The sequence below is a fragment of the Halichoerus grypus genome, chromosome 6, assembly GCF_964656455.1.
Source record: "Halichoerus grypus chromosome 6, mHalGry1.hap1.1, whole genome shotgun sequence".
Lineage (NCBI taxonomy): Eukaryota > Metazoa > Chordata > Mammalia > Carnivora > Phocidae > Halichoerus > Halichoerus grypus.
The window spans coordinates 25,975,073-25,992,390 of record NC_135717.1 but is presented as its reverse complement, the minus strand read 5'-3'; the positions used below and the strand labels follow the sequence as shown (position 1 = coordinate 25,992,390).

At 43.8% G+C, this 17,318-nt stretch overlaps 1 protein-coding gene across 6 annotated transcripts in view; it reads left to right on the top strand.

Moving 5' to 3' along the window:
- Positions 1-17,318, top strand: part of VPS35L (VPS35 endosomal protein sorting factor like) — a 114,180-nt gene that overhangs the window by 52,888 nt on the left and 43,974 nt on the right. For 5 of the 6 annotated variants that reach the window (XM_036076019.2, XM_036076017.2, XM_036076022.2 and 2 more), the window contains 8 exons: positions 3,539-3,585; positions 4,527-4,638; positions 5,148-5,264; positions 8,333-8,386; positions 11,593-11,673; positions 14,167-14,229; positions 15,382-15,467; positions 16,866-16,946. In XM_036076019.2, coding sequence (XP_035931912.1) covers positions 3,539-3,585; positions 4,527-4,638; positions 5,148-5,264; positions 8,333-8,386; positions 11,593-11,673; positions 14,167-14,229; positions 15,382-15,467; positions 16,866-16,946 — 641 coding nt within the window. The remainder of the gene's footprint in view (positions 1-3,538; positions 3,586-4,526; positions 4,639-5,147; positions 5,265-8,332; positions 8,387-11,592; positions 11,674-14,166; positions 14,230-15,381; positions 15,468-16,865; positions 16,947-17,318) is intronic. The other variant, XM_036076018.2, reaches the window with a different exon arrangement.

Here is a 17,318-nt window from a genome sequence, read left to right as displayed (position 1 = left end):
GAGCCAAAACCAAGAGTTGGATGCTTACTCGACTAAGCCACCTAAGTGACCCTATTTTTATAGTTTTTATGAAAAACAAATATATAAATAAATGAAATGTAGGGGCCGTCCGACTCTCCTGCACCTTCAAGTTCTGATGTGTGTGTACAAGCTAATATGCTGAGCTGCACATTTTCCTAGTTCATCCCAGTCAACAGGCTTGTTTCAGTCTCAGTCTGGTTTGAACTGTTTATCTCGTTCTTGCCAAAGATAATCGATCCTGTTGCTTCTCAGAAAAAAAAAAAATTCTAATCTTTAACAGATGTGCCTGGGATCCATATCATTTGGCTCCCTGGACACTTATGGGTACTTCCTATATTCCTATATGATGGCAGAGCTTTTTTTTTTTTTTTAAGTTACATATTTGGATACATTTTTTTTTTAATTTTTTTTTTTTTTTATTTATATATTTGACAGAGAGAGACACAGCGAGAGAGGGAACACAAGCAGGGGGAGTGGGAGAGGGAGAAGCAGGCTTCCCGCGGAGCAGGGAGCCCGATGCGGGGCTCGATCCCAGGACCCTGGGACCATGACCTGAGCCGAAGGCAGACGCTTAACAACTGAGCCACCCAGGCGCCCCTAAGCATTTGTCTTAATGGCCAGAATGTTTTGTCCATATGTTGGCATTTACCAACTTTTTTAGAAGTGGTAGGCCAAGAGCTCTCATTTATTTGTGTGTGTGTGTGTGTGTGTGTGTGTGTGTGTGTGTGTGTGTGTGTAAGAGAGAGAATAAGCCACATAAGAGCATGGTTTTCTGTTTGATTTTCTCACTGCCCTGTCCCCAGTGCCTTAAAGTTGCTCCATAAGTAGGCATAGAATGAGTGATTACTTGTACATGTTGGGCAGTGTAGGTGTGATACTCCTACAGGATACCTCTTTCTCAATCTTTTCCAGAAACCACTTTGATATTGGTCTTCAGGAATGACTTTTCAAGTATAAATACCCCATGAGTGGATTAGGGAAACCATTTGTGACATTGGCAATTTTATTTTCAGCTGGGATGCTGACTACAAGGAACAAACACCTAATTGGCCTACCAAAATAATTCAGTGTCTTTTCTCACACAGCAAGTGCAGGCTATGGTCTAGGCAGGTTCTGTCCATCTCTCCTGTGTCATCCTCAGGTAGCAAAGTGGCTGTAGCCATTCCAGGCATCACATCCAAATGTGGCAGCATCCAGAGGCAGAAAGATGAAGAATCTACAATTCCTTGGGTTCCTGTTTAAGAACAAAGAAACCTTTCCTCAGAACTCCCATTCCAGCAGCTAGAAATGGGTCATGTGCCCATTGTCTGAATCTCACACTAGCAAAGGGAATGGGGTCACTGTGATCAGTTTGGACCTGTGTTAATTTGCTCAGGCTGTGTCTTAGTCCATTCTGGCTGTTAAAATAAAATGCTACAAACTGGGTGGCTTATCAGTACCAGGTATTGATTTCCCCCAGTTCTGGAGCTGGGAAGTACAAGATCAAGATACTAGCAGATCTGGTGTCTGGTGAAGGCTTACTTCCTGTCCATAGATGTCTGTCTTTGCTATGTCTTCATGTGGCACAAGGGAGCTTTCTTGGGCCCCTTTTATAAGGGTATTAATCCCACTCACGAGAGCTCCACCCTCATGACCTAATCACCTCTTAATATCATCACCTTGGGAGTTAGGGGGCCATTCAGACCATAGCAGGTTGCCATAATAAACTGGAGGGCTCGAACAACAAAAATTTATTTTCTCACGGTTCTGGAGGCTAGAAGTCCAAGATCAAGGTGTTGGCAGGGTTGGTTTCTGGTGAGGCTTGTCTTCTCACTGTGTCCTCACATGGTCTTCTCTCTGTGCATGTGTGTTCCTGGTCTCTCCTCCTCTTCTCCTTCCTTTTTTTTTTTTTTTTTTTTAAGATTTTATTTATTTATTTGAGAGAGAGAGCCCGAGAGCAGGAGAGAGAGTGAGTATGAGCGGGGGTGAGGGGCACAGGCAGAGGGAGAAGAAGCAGGGAGCCCGATGTGGGGCTCGATCCAGGACCCCAGGATCATGACCTGAGCTGAAGGCAGACGCTTAACTGACTGAGCCACCCAGGCGCCCTTCTCTTCCTTTTCTTACAAAGACCTCATTCCCATTGGATTAGGGCCCCACACTTAGGACCTCACTTCTCACTGATTACGTCTCTAAAAGCCCTATCTCCAAACGCAGTCACATTGGGCATTAGGGCTTCATCATACAAATTGGGAGGGGACCTTATTCAGTCCGTAACAGGCCCCACTCTGATGTTTGTAGGGCAGAGACAGAAATCTGAATGAAGTCGGGGTTCTGGGGTATGGGCAGTATCTCCACAGTCAGCTTTCACCTTAATTATTCAGGCACCACCTAGGACACAGCCCGAAGGGGTACAATTGCACTAAAGACCACGGGGGGCCAGATTCCTACGAATCTCATTTCCACCACTTACTGGGAAGCAGCTTAATGTTTCTGAGCTTTGACTTTTGCTTCTGTGACGTGGGGATAACAGGCGGGCCTCTGAAGACTGCTGTGAAGAGCCAACAAGAAAAGGCAAGCACAGTGCTTAGCCTGGTGCCCGGCGAGCTCTCAGTGTCCAGGTTGCTGTTAGTGGCTCTTCAGTCTCAGGGTTGACCTCGTCTGTGCCATTCAAAACCTTCCCCAAACCACTGACCTAAAGGATACCTCTTCCATTGATTTTTGTAAAAAACAAAACAAAACAGGAGCTCTTTTACAAATACGTAATTGTCTTAAGATAGCTCTAAAGCCATTAACAGTATTCCAGTGAGTAAAATATTTACTTCCTTTCGCGGAAAACATAGGCTTCAAAACTCGTTCGGAGGAAATGTGATGAAGAGTATAGCCTTTGATGCCAGATGGCTTGGGTCACGTCTGGCCCGCGGTAGCTCGCTGTGTCACCTTGGTCCAAACACATCACTGTTTCATGGCTCAGTTTCTCACCTGCGTAGTGGGAGAGCCTGCCTCATGGATGGTCGTGAGAGGCGAGATCACGCGTGCGAAGTGCATCTCACCGTGCACGGTGGGCACTAGCAAATTCTCAGTGAAATGAGGAGGAACGTGGGGGTGTCATGGGAGAGGTGGGGAGTAAGGTAACTGCCATTCTCATTGGTGCCTGGAACACAGCAGGTACCTCACCATGCTGTAGTAACGCTGCACGGGGGATGGTACCGCTTGCATCCTGTGCCAAAGGGTGAGGAAACCCAGGCTTCACGGAATCAGGTGACCAGCCCAAGGTCTCGTAGTTGGTGAGACTGGATTTGAACCCAAGTATGCCTGATGCCAGGGCCTCAGCTCTTCTCTGTTATACTAAATGCCATAAAGGTGAATTCCGCCCCCCATCCCCACCCCTGACTCCCCATCTTGGCCAGGTACTGAGAGTTAACAGAAATGGGCATGTGGCTCCATTTACTTGAGAGTATTACTTTGGAGATCGCTTTGTGAGAAATGTTGTTTTAGATTCCCCAACCTGATGATTTTCATTATAATTATTTTTAATTAGGCTCTGCTAACTGAGATGATGGATAGATGCAAGAAACTAGGAAACAAGTAAGTATTTTATTTTTTTAATTATTTAAAAAAAATTTTTTTTAAGTAGGCGTGGAGATCAATGTGGCGCTTGAACTCACAACCCTGAGGTCAAGACCTGAGCCGAGGTCAAGAGTCGGATGCCCAACAGACTGAGCCACCCAGGTGCCCCAGTATTTTAAAATTAATAAAACATGGGTTTGGAAGCGGAGCTGGTTGGTTTTTTTTTTTTTTTTTGAGCTTGGCATGCTCATGTGGGCGAGAGGACCAGCAGAGCGACAGGATGACAACAGAGGGCAGGAAAGTTGAGTCCAGTCTTCTGGCTTCCGATTCCTGGCTCCACTCTTTCCTAGCTTTGTGAACTGGGGTCACCTCCTTGACCTCTCTGTGCCTCAGTCTCCTCATCCGTAAAATGGGTTTAGTAATAGTCCTTTCCCCATGGGGCTGTGGTAAGTGGTAGGGTCAAAATAAACTCCATTTTCCTGTCTTCTAAGCATATGAGGTTTCTCCTCTGCTCTCCCTTCCGTGGTAGATGTCCCTAAGTCACTGTGTCCCCTAGGTCCTAGAACAGTGCTTTTTGTAAGAGGTGAAGATATGTATTTTATATATTTGCAGCTTGGATCAATATTGTGACTTAATGTTTAGTTTTATTAGTGCACCAGCCTATCAAAGGCTCAGTTTACATCTGTTTAAATGGATTTGATTGCTTGCTGTCCATCAAGCCGGCCAGCCAGCCAGCTACCCATTCATCCAGTCAATTCAACATTTATCGAGTTCCAAATGTGTATAAAACATCGTGTTGTTCTCTAGAGGTTGCCTTTTCACGCCAGCCTTTTAAAATTTTTTTCCAACTTTACCATTAAAGAGTTCTCAATTCCTCCTTCCCAGCAACGTACGTACTTAAAATTAAAGTGACTTTCATTAAGGGGCAGCTCCGCTGACGTGGGTCGTGTGTCTTACAGCGCCTTGCTGTTGAATTCTGTGATGTCAGCTTTCCGGGCCGAGTTCATCGCCACGAGGTCCATGGATTTCATTGGCATGATTAAAGAGTGCGATGAGTCGGGTTTCCCCAAGGTAGGCTCTTGTGGGAGAGCAGATAGGCACCATTTACCTGAGAGCTGTCGAGGGAGACAGTCCTTGTGGGGGGCGGGGAGCAGCTCGGGCCAGCAGGAAAACAGGCGAAGGCTCTGCCTCTGAAGAACACGATAGAAGATGATTTTGTGATTGGGATTGTTAGGCACGTGTCATTGCTGCCAGCGAGTCCTAAATCTATCGAATTAGCTCACTGTGAAGTACTTAGGGAAGGCTCAGTCCCCCATCTTTAAAAATGTATCTTCACTCGTTATTTATGAAAAGCTCTGTCCAGCAGAACGTTAGGGCCCACGAATCAGAGCGGTACACGGAGCCGGCTCTTTGTTTGGAGCAGCTCAGTCAGACTTGCACGTAGGCCTGAGGTCAAACTTCAGGAAGGTCGTTGGAGGATGAGCCCTGAGATGAGCTCAGTGTTAGAGCCTTTTCCTCTAAGCCTCAAGGTGCTCTGATTTAAAATCCCCAGTATTGTAATGGTTCGCTCTTTTTCTTAGCATCTCCTTTTTCGCTCATTGGGGTTAAACTTGGCCTTGGCTGACCCTCCTGAGGGCGATCGACTCCAAATTCTCAATGAAGCTTGGAAAGTCATCACTAAGTTGAAGAATCCACAGGTGGGTGACCATTCAGACCTTAGATCGACTGTGCCTGCCTTTTGTCCAAGTTCTTCAGTATGTTCTTTCCTTTAAAAAAATTATCTTTTGACTAATTATATGTCTGTTTTTTTGTTTTTTTTTTAGAAATAATACTACTTTTAATTGTTTTTGCTAACCTATAGTGGAGAATTGATAGCTCTAAAGATATATTTGTTGGATTTTTGTATCCTAATTATGTCTAATTCTTGAGGCTTCAGGATCTACTAAAAGTGTAAAATTATAAATATTTGAAACTTTAAAAGACCTCTGACTTTGTAAACAGCATCCAAAGTGCAGCTATCTATAGTACTTGGATTTGAAAGTAACAACTGAGTAAGATATTCCTAAATGGAAGATCAGCAGTCAAACCTGTAATTAGAAGGGAATTCCAACTGTTGTCCCTTGAACTGTTGTCCCCTGAACAGAGACAGCTGGGGCCTCTTTCTCCCGCCACTTCAGGTCGGGGAGTCTAGGAGAGATGGACCAGCCGGTGTTAGGTGCTGAAGGCGTGTAGCACCATAGTGCTGGAGGTTTGGGTTGCCCATCTCACCGTCCTTGTCGGCAGCACGCCAGCAAGTTTTGCGGCTGCCACTAGGTAAATGGTACTGGCTGTCTTTGGCTGAAGGACTGGCTGGGCAGACTTCACCGCACCGCACACCATTCCTCTCCTGCTAGCAGCATGTCTTAGTTCCGCTGCTATAACAGAACAGCGCAGACCGGGGGGCTTACAGACAACAGAAATTTATTTCTTGCAGTTCTGGGGTTTGCAAGTCTGAAATCAGGGTGACAGCCTGTTCAGATTCCAGTGAGGGCCCTCTTCTGGATTTGCAGATGGCCAGCTTTTCCTCCTCCCTTGGCAGAGAGGGAGAGTGGGCTCTCTGGGGTCCCTTTTATCAGAGCACTAATCCCATTCATGAGGGTTCTGCCCTCATGACCCCATCACCTCCCAAAGCCACCTCCTAATGCCAGCACACTGAGGGGCTGGGATTTTCAACACAGGCATTTTGGACGCAAACATCGAGTCCAAAACCCAGCAAATAACTCAATAAGGGTACATAACATTTGACACGATCATTTACCAAGAAGGAAATATTAGAGTGAGTTCAGTTATAAACCCCTTTCCAGTCACCTCATTTACAATAGTATATTGCGAATAATGGCCTAATTTAGAAATACCAGAGACTTGTTTACCAAATCAAATACCTAGGTTAAGTTTAGCAAAACCCTCACTAAACTTCATAAACTAAACTGTTTAACTTAACTCTGATCGGCTAACCAAACAGCTTCTTTAGCATGTGTAAAGTCCAAAGTCGCCAGGCCTCTGATGCCTTTGTGTGAGTGCTTCCAAGCAACCTTGCATCAAAAGGCCACATTGATGGTTTTCTTTATTTTATTTTATTTTTTTTTAAAGATTTTATGTATTTATTTGAGAGAGAGAGAATGAGAGACAGCATGAGAGGGAGGAGGGTCAGAGGGAGAAGCAGACTCCCCGCCGAGCAGGGAGCCCGATGCGGGACTCGATCCTGGCACTCCAGGATCATGACCTGAGCTGAAGGCAGTCGCTTAACCGACTGAGCCACCCAGGCGCCCTGATGGTTTTCTTTAGTCTTGAACTTCACAGGGCCTTCGGCCTTCGCTTTCCAGTCCGACCTTCAGATGTTCCTGGCTTTTCTTATGTGACTGAAATAACTATTTTCTTCCTTCAGCATTTCTTCTTTCTTAAAGTGTAGGAACAGAAGAGACACGCTCGAGCTCGAGCGCTTGTTTTCCCCACCTTGAGTGTCTTCTGGGGCAGGCAGCCGTACCCAGCTGTTCACTGCCATTTCCATGACCATCCCACGGGCTCTCTGTGGGCCCTCCCCCCTACTCGAATCTAACACGTAATTTCTTACCTGAAATCTTCAGTGCTTTCTTAGCCTTTTTACAACATACACATCACCCCTCTATCAGAAAAATGTTTTTTTTTTTTTTTAAAGGTAGGAAGCCTTTTTTTTTTTTTTTTCTCAGAACGTGCAAAAATCACATTTAATTCTGGTCTTCATTTTTCTTTTTCTTTTTTCTTTTTTTCTTTTTATTTTTTTTTAAAGATTTTTAAAAAAATTTTTATTTATTTGACAGAGAGACAGAGAAGGAACACAAGCAGAGGGAGAAGGAGAGGGAGAAGCAGGCTTCCTGCGGAGCAGGGAGCCCGATGCAGGGCTCGATCCCTGGACGCTGGGATCATGACCTGAGCCGAAGGCAGATGCTTAACGACTGAGCCACCCAGGCGCCCCTTCATTTTTTTTTTTAAAGATTTTATTTATTTATTTGACAGAGAGAGAGACAGCAAGAGAGGGAACACAAGCAGGGGGAGTGGGAGAGGGAGAAGCAGACTTCCCGCGGAGCAGGGAGCCTGATGTGGGGCTCGATCCCAGGACCCTGGAATCATGACCTGAGCTGAAGGCAGACGCTTAACGACTGAGCCACCCAGGCGCCCCTAATTCTGGTCTTCAACCAGATCCACCATCAGTGTCTCTGCTGAGGTGTGGCCCGGACTTGTGACTTTTATCTCCACTGCCTTTGGGGCGCCTGGGTGGCTCAGTCGTTGGGCGTCTGCCTTCGGCTCGGGTCGTGATCCCAGGGTCCTGGGATCGAGCCCCGCATCGGGCTCCCTGCTCTGCGGGAAGCCTGCTTCTCCCTCTCCCACTCCCTCTGCTGTGTTCCTTCTCTCACTGTCTCTCTCTCTCTGTCAAATAAATAAATAAATAAAATCTTAAAAATATCTCCACTGCCTTTCAGTTCTTCCCAGATTCTGTCTTGGCCCAAGTGGCAATTCTGGAATGTTAGTTAGTTTCACGCAACTTCTGTATTTCTATAGCTCGCTTCTTAGGGTAAAATATATCCATGGGCTAGACTTTTCTGTAGATGAACCAACCAGTCTTGAAATTCCTATCATTTATCTCTTTTAATTGTCAGAGCCCTTGAAGGGGTTTGTACGTGATGAGCTTTTACCATAAGGTCCGTCATGGTGTTCTTATCGTCGAGACATTTGTGCCTTTTCTCTGCAGGACTACATTAACTGTGCTGAAGTGTGGGTGGAGTACACTTGCAAGCATTTCACGGTATGTGTGGCCTGCGTATTGTTTCTGGAAGAGTTATGTTTTTATTCATGTTTATAATAATGAACAAGGCTAGCTGAGGCATTTAGGCATTTTACAATGGTAATTGTCCTTAATTTATAAAAATCACATCCTTTATGTTACACTGCGGTAGAGCATGAGTATGTGCATTTTTTTTTTTTTTAAAGATTTTATTTTTATTTATTTGACAGAGAGACAGCCAGAGAGGGAACACAAGCAGGGGGAGTGGGAGAGGGAGAAGCAGGCTTCTTGCGGAGCAGGGAGCCCGATGCAGGGGCTCAATCCCAGGACCCCGGGATCACGACCTGAGCCGAAGGCAGACGCTTAATGACTGAGCCACCCAAACGCCCCTGAATATGTGCATTGTAACGAAAGTATTCCATACTCACTGTAAATTGGGGAAATGCTCCGTTATACCAAGGGAAGCAGTTTGTTTCACCATAGGAAACCTTAGATGCTTACTTGCTAAAGCGCATTGTGACTCTCCCTGGGGGTCCAGTCAGTAGCATTTCCACATATTTGACTTGTGTGTAATTTTTTTTCTAAGCGAAGGCACTTCTTTCCCTGTGCCCATACTGGAATCTCAGTTTGGGAAATAACTGGGCTTGCCAGGTAACAGAGATTTTAGAAGCAGGCAGAACTGGATTTAAATCCTGTTGCCAGAATGCAAATTTTCATCAGCTTTTAAAAACCGAGGTATAGCATATATGCAGAAAAATGCATGTATTGTAAGTTTGCTGCCTAATGAATCTTGAGGAAGTACACCCGTGTGATCATGGTCCAGATCAAGAAGCAGGGAATAACTCCTCCAAGCCCCCTGAACTGTGCTCCCAGTCACACTCCCCGACTGTTGGAAGTTGAAGGCAGCCACCATCCTGGCCTCTCACTCGGTAAATTGGTTTTGGCCTTGTTTTAAGCATTATGTAAGTGCTGCTCTGTTGATTTTGTTTCTTTGGTCCAATTTTGGTTTTATGCTTTATTTTGGAAACCTCAAACATGATATTCCTTGAACTCATTACCCAGAAATGATCAACTCATGACAGATCTTGTTTCATTTAGATCTTTACTCCTTCTCTCCACCCCTGGGTTATTCTGAAGCAAATCACAAACAGTGTGTCTTCACCTGCCAATTCTCAGCATGTATATGTAAAATATAAGATTCCCTTTTCTGAAACCAAATCCCGATAGCTTATCTTAACCAAAAAGAAATAATAATAATAATAATACTTTTAATATTAAAAATCAATGATCAGATGTCCCCAGTTGTCTTGCAATTTTTTTTAGAGTTTATTGTTCAGTTGGGATTAAAATAAAGCCTGTACATTGTGGTAGACTTCTTAAGGTTCTTTTAAACTGTAAATTCTCTCTCTTTCCCCCCCATGTTCCCTTCCCTTCCCCCCCCCCATCTGTAATTTATTTGTTGAAGAAATTGGGACCTTTGTCCTGTAGAGTTTCCCAGTCTGGACCAACTAGTTGCATCTGATGATGGTGTTCTTCTGCTGTCAATATATCCTGCCAATCAGCAGTTAGTTCTAGAGACTTCATCAGCTTCAGATTAGAGTTTCTGGCACTGTGGGTGGTGGTTGGGCGCTTCTCCTGGGAAGCTCACAGTATCAGGCTGTCTCTCTATAACATGGGCAGCCACCAAAGCTCGTTGCATCTCACTGTTTCTCAGGGGCTGCAAAATGGTAATACCTGGAATTACAATCAACTCTTCTCTGTTCATTAGCTGGGATACTTGTAGAAAGAGAAACTTCTCACGTTGGGTGTTTGGTTACCCTGAGGTACAGCTTGCACAGAAAAGGCAGGGATGCTGCTGGTTTGTTTCCTTTCCTTTACTAGTTTTAGAATGAGGCTTGATTCCTCAGCATCCCCAAAGGTGACCAGTGAGTAGTAGTTGTTGGTATCTTTAGGAGCACATGGATTTAAATATACTTGAATTACATCATTCTTACTGATGCTCATTTGTCCCTTCTTTGTCCAGTGGATGCCTTTTCAGATTGGCTCCTGAGTCCTTGTGACATGTTCTCTGCAGTCTTTGATGCCTTCCTTGCTTGCTCTTATAAGATGTTGCAGGCTCCCTGGCATAGTTCTTTTTTTTTTTTAATTTAATTTTATTATGTTATCTTAATCAGCATCAGCTATCTCTCCAAGGAGCTCTGGTTCCTTTTAGTGCCATTGTCAGTTTTTTGTTTCTGTTTTTGTGTTTTTTTTTTTTTTTTTTTTTTAGCTGTGTGACCCTAGCTAAGTCACGTAACTTCTCGGAGCTCCACTTCCTTATCTCTAAAATGGGGATAAACATGTCCATGCCAGGGAGTTTAATGAGCATTGGGCAAGAGAGTAAACATAATGGCAACTATTTAGATAACAAATATCAAATAGCAGGCGCCTTACCTGTGAGCTGTGCAGCCTCAGAGAGACCTTGCCAGGAGGCTTCGCTCTTCCTGTTATAAGGAGCAGGGGTCAGCATACCTTTTCTGTGGCGAGCCAGACTAAATATTTGATGCCTTGTGGACCGTACGACCTCTGTCACAAGTATCCAGCTCTATCATTGCAGCATGTGACCAGCTACAGAGTGTATATGAGTGAGTACAGCTGTGCGTTCTAGTAAACTTGATGCACACTGAAATTTGAATGTCATATAATTTTTGTCATGAAATATTATTCTTCTGGTTTGAACGTAAAAGTCATTTTTAGCTCGTGGGCTGTATAAAAACAGGCCCAGGACTGGATTTGGGCCATGGTTGGTTGACCCCCCAGTAAAGATGACAAAAGCCAAGGTGGGCATCGAGGTCACTCCGCTTGAAGGGGCTGAGTCTGTGCACTTCCCACAGGGCCGAGCTGCGCCGTCCGCCAGCGCTGGGAGAGCGGCCTGGGACAGGCAGGGACAGAGTGGCACGGCCGATTTTATCAGCGCTCAGGGAAGGCGGCGGGGACAGTGTAACACCCCAGAACCTTTGAGAACAATGTTTTAGTCCTGACCTGGGGCAGAAGTAGTTACCTTCAGGGCTGTGATATGGGTGGGAGTTCTCCCTTAATATTATTTCCAGCAGAAGATTTGAAACTGTTTCCTGGAAAGTATGTGGTGTGTTCTGAAAATGTTAGTCCTTTCCTCCAGAAAAGCGGTCAGTGACTGCCTTACAGTGTCTAACTCAGGTTTATCCCCCACCCCCCCGCCCCGCCCTTAGAAACGAGAGGTGAATACCGTTCTGGCTGATGTCATCAAGCACATGACTCCAGATCGTGCATTTGAAGACTCCTACCCTCAGGTAACAGCTTTGCTTTTCTCATTTCCACACTGTTAGGAGTTTGATTCTGTTGAATCACATAGGCATGTTGCATGGGTCGGGCTGTAAAGTCAGATAATCGTGGGTTCAAATCCTAGCTCTGCCATATCGTCGCCATCTGCCCTTTACTCCACTACTTAACCTTGTTGTGCCTCAGTTTTCTCACTTGTAAAGTGGGGCTAGTAGCCCTACACTCCCGAGTGGCTGTGAGGATTGCATGAGATATATGATATGGGATGCCCTGGCACAGTTGCTTGGCACCAGTAAGTAAGGGGCCTGTGTTTTCCAGTTAAACTAACTTTTATTTGGAAATAGTCAAGCTTATTGGAAAATTGAAAGAATAGTTCCGAGAACTCCCATTATTATGATTACTTTTTTTAAAGATTTTATTTATTTATTTGACAGGGAGAGACAAGGAACACAAGCACGGGGAGTGGGAGAGGGAGAAGCAGGCTTCCCGCAGAGCAGGGAGCCCGACGCGGGGCTCGATCCCAGGACCCTGGGATCATGACCTGAGCTGAAGGCAGACGCTTAACCGATTGAGCCACCCAGGTGCCCCTGAACTCCCATTATTTTTTTAGTCAGATTCACCAACTGTGAACATTTTCCATGTTTGCTTTATCATTATCATGTGTACACATACTCATATGCACTATATGTGTGTAAATTTTTTTCTGGCTCCTTTGAGGATAAACAGTTGCATACATCATGCTACTTTGCCTCTGGAGAATTCACTGAATATTTCCTAAGAACAAGGACATTCTCCATATAACCAGTTTGGTTATTGACTCTAGAGAATTTAACATTAATATCTTATTGTCTCTTCCACAGTCCATACTGTAGCTTTGTCAGTGGACTCAATAATGTCCTTGATAGCAGATTTTTTCCTCCTCCAGTACAGAATCCAGTGAAGGTTCATTTACTGTCAAGTAACTTTCAACCTAATTAAGATTTTATTTTTTATTTAATAACATGACTTTCTGGCACTTATTGAGATCAATTTTTAGCTTCACTTAGTAGAAGAAAATTAATTACATGTTCTTGTAAGAAGGTTAGAATTCTAACATTTTGGTAAGAGTGTTTTCACCATTTGCTAATTAAAATAGTTCATCATTAGAATTTATTGAGTAGGCACTGAATACCTGACATTTTTCTCAGGGTGATAGTCTTGCACAACAGGCTCTTGATAAGCATCACTGAGTGAATGAACCGTGTAGAGGAGATGGGTCATACCCTTGTGGGTCGGCAAGATCTTGGGTGCATATGAAGACTGAGATGCATTAGAATTTTTGTTGAGGAATATTTAGTAAGACCTTGACTCCTAGGGACCCATTTAATTGAAGACTTTAACATAATAATTTTAATGCAGTCCGTTCCTAAGAGAGAGAGGAATAATTACATTATACAATTCTGTCATATCTAGAAGCAATTTATAAAAGGTACCCCAGGGGTCAGCCTGCATTCTGGATAGCCACCCATATGAGTTGTGAGCCCCTTATCTTAAGCGATTTAAACAAATGATTTCAACAGCAGTGTTTTTAGTGTAAACAAAAGTATCTGTCAGTAAATTTTCTCTTCACGACAGTAACCAGGGGCGGAGGTTTATATTTTCCTTAGAAAAAGCACCTCTGTGGTGTCTCCCTGTCAACAGGACTGTGTGCATCTCAGGGTGGGGGGGGTGGACATTAGTACCCGGGTATCTGGAGCTGACCTTAGAGACTGTGCCACCGTCCTCGGGTAATGATGTGGCCTTTGACTCCACCAGCAAACTCTGTTCATTGCCTCTCCACAGAAGTCGTCAAGAAACACCGGGCCATGATGGGCTGGAACAGGGGTGTGCAAAGTATGACCCATAGGCCAAATGTAATGCAGCCCACCACCTGCTATTGTGAATAAAGTTTTATTGGCTCCAGCCATGCCCATTTGCTTACATGCTCTCTCTGGCTACTTTTGAGCTGCAGTAGCCATGTTGAGTAGTTGTGATGGCTCTGTGGCCCTTTGATGAAGCTGTTTGCCGCCGCCCCTCCTTGAATATTCATAGCTGACTTTATAATAGCTTTCCAAGGAAGGGCACTACACTGTTCTAAGCACGTTACACAAACCATCCCATTTAACCCTCATAGTGAGCCAGGTACTGCTTTGCTCTCCATTTTACAGAGGAGGAAGATGAGGCTGGGAAGTGGCTTCCCCAAGACTACAGAGTAAGATGGGCAAACTCAGACTGAGACAGGGCCTAACCTTTAACCCCCAGTAATCTCCCGTTCCCGAGTCACCCAGCTTTCCCTTATTGTAATTGTAATTTCAAATTATGAAAGAAGGTTGCCTTTTAGAAATACCCAACTTTTGGAATGCCTGGCTGGATCTCGGGGTTGTGAGTTTGAGCCCCACGTTGGATGTAGAGATTACTTAGAGATAAAATCTTGAAAAAATACATCCAAGTTTTATTAAAGATGTGTTTTCTGTTCGGTTTTGCAGCTTCATTCAATAATTAAGAAAGTGATTGCCCACTTCCACGATTTCTCTGTTCTTTTCTCAGTGGTAAGTAGCATTCCTTAATTACCTTTGGAAATTTGTGTCTGAGTCAGAGGTTCACTTAGTGTCTCAGTCATGTTTTCATGGTGTCCCAGGCCAAAAGAAATACTTAACGGTTCCCTTTAGAAAGTAGTTAGGTCTAAACAACTTCAGTATTTATGGCATAACAACTTAATCAGCGTTTGAAAAATGAGTACCCAGACGGAGAGAAAAATATTATCTTTATTTCTTTCATGACTCGCTCATGGAATGTGTGCCCCTCTTGAACATCACACAGCTTCTCAAACCTTGGAGTCAGACTGGGTGTCCTCTTCCTCTTTTCCTCTTCCACACTGATTTTCATAGGACACTTGCTTTTTATCACACATACAGTCTAACGTTGAAACGCTGGAGTACGTCAAACTAATAGTTGTCTCATCGTCTGACAGCTGAAATTTTTTTTATGTGTCCCTCACATTTTAAAATACCCCACGATGCCCCTTCACGTTGGCTGCATTGCCCTGGGCAAGTACAAATCTAGAGGATTCTCTTCCCTGTCACCCCTCCCTCTGCAGGTTTCCATTCATGTACACTCACAGAACTGTTTGTTTCTTGCTTATTTTAAAAATAGAACCTCTTATTTTTTGGAGATTCTCCATACCCGAAGCACCCTGCCGGAACTTTGCACGCGTTGCCTCGTACCATTTTCACAACACCGCTAGGAAGTAGGAGCAGTTAGGATTCCCACTTTACAGATGGGAACACTGATGCTGGAGGAGGTGGAGTAACTTGAGTAAGGTGGCACAGTTAGTAAATGTAGAGTCAGGATGTGGGGGCCACTCTGAACAACTGGCTCTTCTTTCTCTGATCAGTATAATCGTAAAAAAGAAGCCCACCTTGTGTGTTGTTACCCGGAGAAGCCCATGGTCATCTGAAGCTTGCCCAGATGGTTCCCAAAATGTTCACTGGCCCCAGCCCTGACCCCTGGGGCGTGTAAGTGGTTTTAACCCTACGAGCTTTCACAAACCTGCTTTCAGGTGGGTCCTCCTCTGACCTGCCTCAGAGAGATGAATAGCTCTTTCTCTGCTCTGACCTTCAAAGAAAAAGGGACCCAACAAATCCCTTCCAACAACTTGTGTAAATTGCATGTAGAGTGCTTTTTTTTTTTATTACTTTTAGGAAAAATTTTTGCCGTTTCTGGACATGTTCCAAAAAGAGAGTGTACGGGTGGAGGTTTGCAAATGCATCATGGAAGTTTTTATCAAGTAAGTGTAACACGGTGTCATCCAGAAGCTTGGATTCCCGATGCCCCTGTGAAGCATATGGATGAGAATCACTCTGTGTCCTTGGAGGCCTAATGATCTGTATGCATTTAACATCTAAAATAACATGGTGAGGAAAAACACATTACAAGGAGCAGTCATGATAAAAGTTTGTAATTAGTGCCTAAGAAGACAAAGCCATAAGTAGTAGTTGGAGCCTGGCCATCACCTACATTGTATTCCGATGTGTTTTTGGAAGGAGCAATCTGTTAATGAACTACTTAGGGAGTAACATTTTAAAAGATAAAAATAAAGTCATACTTGTCAAGGTCGCAGAGCTAGATAGCTTTCCGTCTTCAATGCTTAGATTTGTGATTGATTTTTAAATTTAGTTGCTTTCCTTTTGACTAAATCTGTGTTTCCCCAAACAACCTACTGTTGGTGGTACAGGAAATAATTCTAGGTGGCACGTGGAGGAGAGATTTTGATTTTGATTTGAAAAGTTGTATATTTAATTTAAAGTGTATTCAATATACAACTAGTTTAATTGGTGTTTTCATGCATTTTTTTTTTTTAGGACAGAATTCAATTTAAAAAGTTAAAGTTGCTTTATTTTATTTTTTAAAGATTTTATTTATGTATTTGACAGAGAGAGAAAGCACAAGTAGAAAGAGAGGCAGGCAGAGGGAGAAGAAGAAGCAGGCTCCCCGCTGACCAGGGAGCCTGATGGAGGGCTCGATCTTAGGACCCTGGGATCAAGACCTGAGCCGAGGGCAGTGCTTAACTGACTGAGCCACCCAGGCGCCTCTAAAGTTGCTTTAAATATTAAATATATAGATATGGTAAAATAAAGTGTGTTAAGGTGGAACTTAAGTAACCCCGGTTTGGAAAATTGAGTTAGATGTTGCTTGAATAATGTATGTTTTAAGCTTTCCTTGTGTTGTCTTTCTGAAATATTAATTCCATATGCTTGGAAACAAATATACTTCCTTTACTTACATAAAGATTTGTTATAAGACCTTGTCCTTCTATATTATTTGAAAAGCCAAATTACAGTTTTGCCTGGCACTTAACACAGTTGTAGATGGGTTGTGGGCTGCTTTAGAAAGAAATGTAAAAAAATCAGGTCTGCCCGTTGCCTGGCTTAGGAAATGCAGCAGCTTTACCATGATTTGGTAGGATTTACCGTGATTTTAGGAGAAGTTATGATATGTGTAGAAAAGCAAACTTGTTATTGAAGGAAGAATTAAGAGTAAAACCAGAACATTGCCCATTACATGTTCAATGCCAACTGGGTAATTTGCTATTTCTCAAATATATGTGATAGAGGAGAAACTCAGCCTGCACCTTCATTGCTGTGAGCGGACATAACTTATACTGTTGTCTTTAAATGTCTTGTAGGCATCAGCAAGAGCCCACAAAGGACCCTGTGATTCTGAATGCGCTTTTGCACGTGTGCAAGACCATGCATGACTCTGTGAAGTAAGCCACGCTTAAGGGTGAAACATAACATGGATTGGGTCTTAATATCACATAATAGTACATTGGGGAATTACTACATTAAGCTGCCACTGTGGATACTATTATTTTATGGGGTCTATTAAAATTCTTGCTAATGAGGACATTCCAGTCTAGGAGAAGAGAGAGGCTGAGGGTAACCTTCCTGAGAAGATTAAATGGCCGGTCTTTTTTTTTTTTTTTTTTTTAAGATTGATTTGAGAGAGAGAGAGAGCAAGAGCGAGTCGGGGGGAGGGGCAGAGGGAGAGAATCTTCAAGCAGACTCCATGCTGAGCACAGAGCCTGATGTGGGGCTCAATCCCACAACCCTGAGATCGTGATCTGAGCCGAAACCAA